We start from the raw sequence: 1,948 nt of genomic DNA on the forward strand, positions 1-1,948 counted from the left end.
CTTGAATTTAGACCCTCATGTTCTTGCTCAGGTTTCATTTGCTGTTGTTGTTGTTGTTGTTTTGCTCAAGGCTGGCACTCTATCACTTGAGCTATACCTACCTCTGCTTCCACAGTCCCCAATCTTTTAGAATCCATTTCTTCCATTCCTTTTCCTTCACATCTCATATCCAAAGCAGCTGACTCCTAAATGGTTTTCTTCTCAAAACGCCCCAAACCTTTTCAGTCCTAGTCTCCTTCGGTGTTTACCTTTTTTCCCTCGTCTCCTGCCTCTTTCAATGCCCATCCTCCAACCTTGCCGGCCCCTTTGCCATCCTACCCACCATCTGGCAGAGCTGGGGATCCAGCCCAGGGCCATACAATGCGAAGCAAGCTGTCTGTGGCTGTGCCACACCACCAGGAGACACGCATCACATTGCAGGCAGGAGAGGAGAAGCTGGGGGGCTTGTCCAGTAATGTAGTTCTGGTTCCCCTTAGACAGTACTCTGAAGGATTATTCTTTGGGTCAGCGAGAGACTGTAAAATCTCAGCCATGAAGAGAAGCAGTACAGTGAAGTCATACTTTCAGAACAGATATTAAGATATTTAACTATGAGTCATATGCCAGATGCTGAGTTGTTTGAGATCTATGAGAATTGTTTGACTGAACCCCAGACATGGAAAGCTTGCTTGCAGACTAACATTTACTGTATGTCAGTTCCTCAGGCATTAAAACTATATCAAAGAAGAAGGCAATTATGTGTCCCAAAGTATTTCTAATTGTGATTGAGGACCACCAAAGAAGCTATTATACCAGGATACTATTATACTCCCCAAGTTCACATACTGGTAACTTCATCCTCAATACAACAGGGTTGGGTTTTTGTAAAATGTTATTGTTATTATAAAGGTGATGTACAGAGCTCTGGGTTACAGTTATATGTCAGGTCAAGAGTACATTTCTTTTTGGACAATGTCATACCTTCCTTTGCTCTCTCCCAGTTTTCCCCTCCCATCCCTACCCACAAGTTGTATCGTTCATTTTCAACTTACTGTCCAGTGAGAACCACTGCTGCATATGTTCACTCTGTCCCTCCACTTTGTCCCCTTTACCATCAAAAGACAGATAAATGCACAAACAAGACAAAAACAAAAATGACAGCAAAGAAAAAACTTCTTGTTTCCATTTCCTGGAGTTCATTTCAATAAGTATTGTTTTATGTGATCAGAAGCACACAGGTGGTGTGCCCTTGTGTTCCTCTCCTAAGAGTATTCTCCTTTAAACTCACTGTGAATGCCGAGAGTCCTGTATGATTTATCAAGTCTGAGTGTATTTTAGATCTAGCTTCCTCATATGAGAAAAAACATGCACCATTTGTCTCTCTGAGCTTGGCTTATGTCACTTAACACGATTGGTTCTAGGTCCACCCATTTCCCTGCAAATGATATAATATTCTTTCTAATGGCTGTGTAAAATTCCATTGTGTATAGACATCACATTTTTTTTTAAATTTTTTTTTTGGGGTCCGGTCGTGGGGCCTGAACTCTGGGCCTGGACGCTGTCCCTCAGCTCTTCAGCTCAAGGCTAGCGCTCTACCACTTGAGCCACAGCGCCACTTCCGGCTTTTTTTTCTTTTTGCTTATGTGGTGCTGAGGAATCGAACCCAGGGCCTCATGCTTGCAAGGCAAGCGCTCTACCACTGAGCCACCTTTCCAGCCCATCACATTTTTTTTTGATCCACTCACCTATTACAGGGCATCTGGGCTGTTTTCATAAGTTGGCTATTGTAAGAAATGTGGCAATAAACATGGATGTGCAAGTAAGTATCCTGGCTTGTGATGTTTACAACAGTTTTTGAGATGCCTAATGGGAGACATTTGGGTTATAAGAGCTCTAGAGGGCTCAGAGTTCATCAGGAAAGGTTCAGTGCCATCTTGAAAGCAAAGATTGAGCTTAATTAATCTTTTTT

At 42.7% G+C, this 1,948-nt stretch overlaps 1 protein-coding gene across 1 annotated transcript in view; it reads left to right on the forward strand.

Annotated features, from left to right (window-relative positions):
- Positions 1 to 360: 360 nt before the first annotated feature.
- Ifnlr1 (interferon, lambda receptor 1) overlaps positions 361 to 1,948 on the forward strand; it is a 27,634-nt gene continuing 26,046 nt past the window's right edge. Inside the window, exon 1 of the mRNA XM_013032415.1 lies at positions 361 to 451. Within this exon, the coding sequence (XP_012887869.1) occupies positions 361 to 451 (91 nt within the window). The remainder of the gene's footprint in view (positions 452 to 1,948) is intronic.

Source organism: Dipodomys ordii, unplaced genomic scaffold (genome assembly GCF_000151885.1).
Source record: "Dipodomys ordii isolate 6190 unplaced genomic scaffold, Dord_2.0 Scaffold6, whole genome shotgun sequence".
NCBI classification, from domain to species: Eukaryota; Metazoa; Chordata; class Mammalia; order Rodentia; family Heteromyidae; genus Dipodomys; species Dipodomys ordii.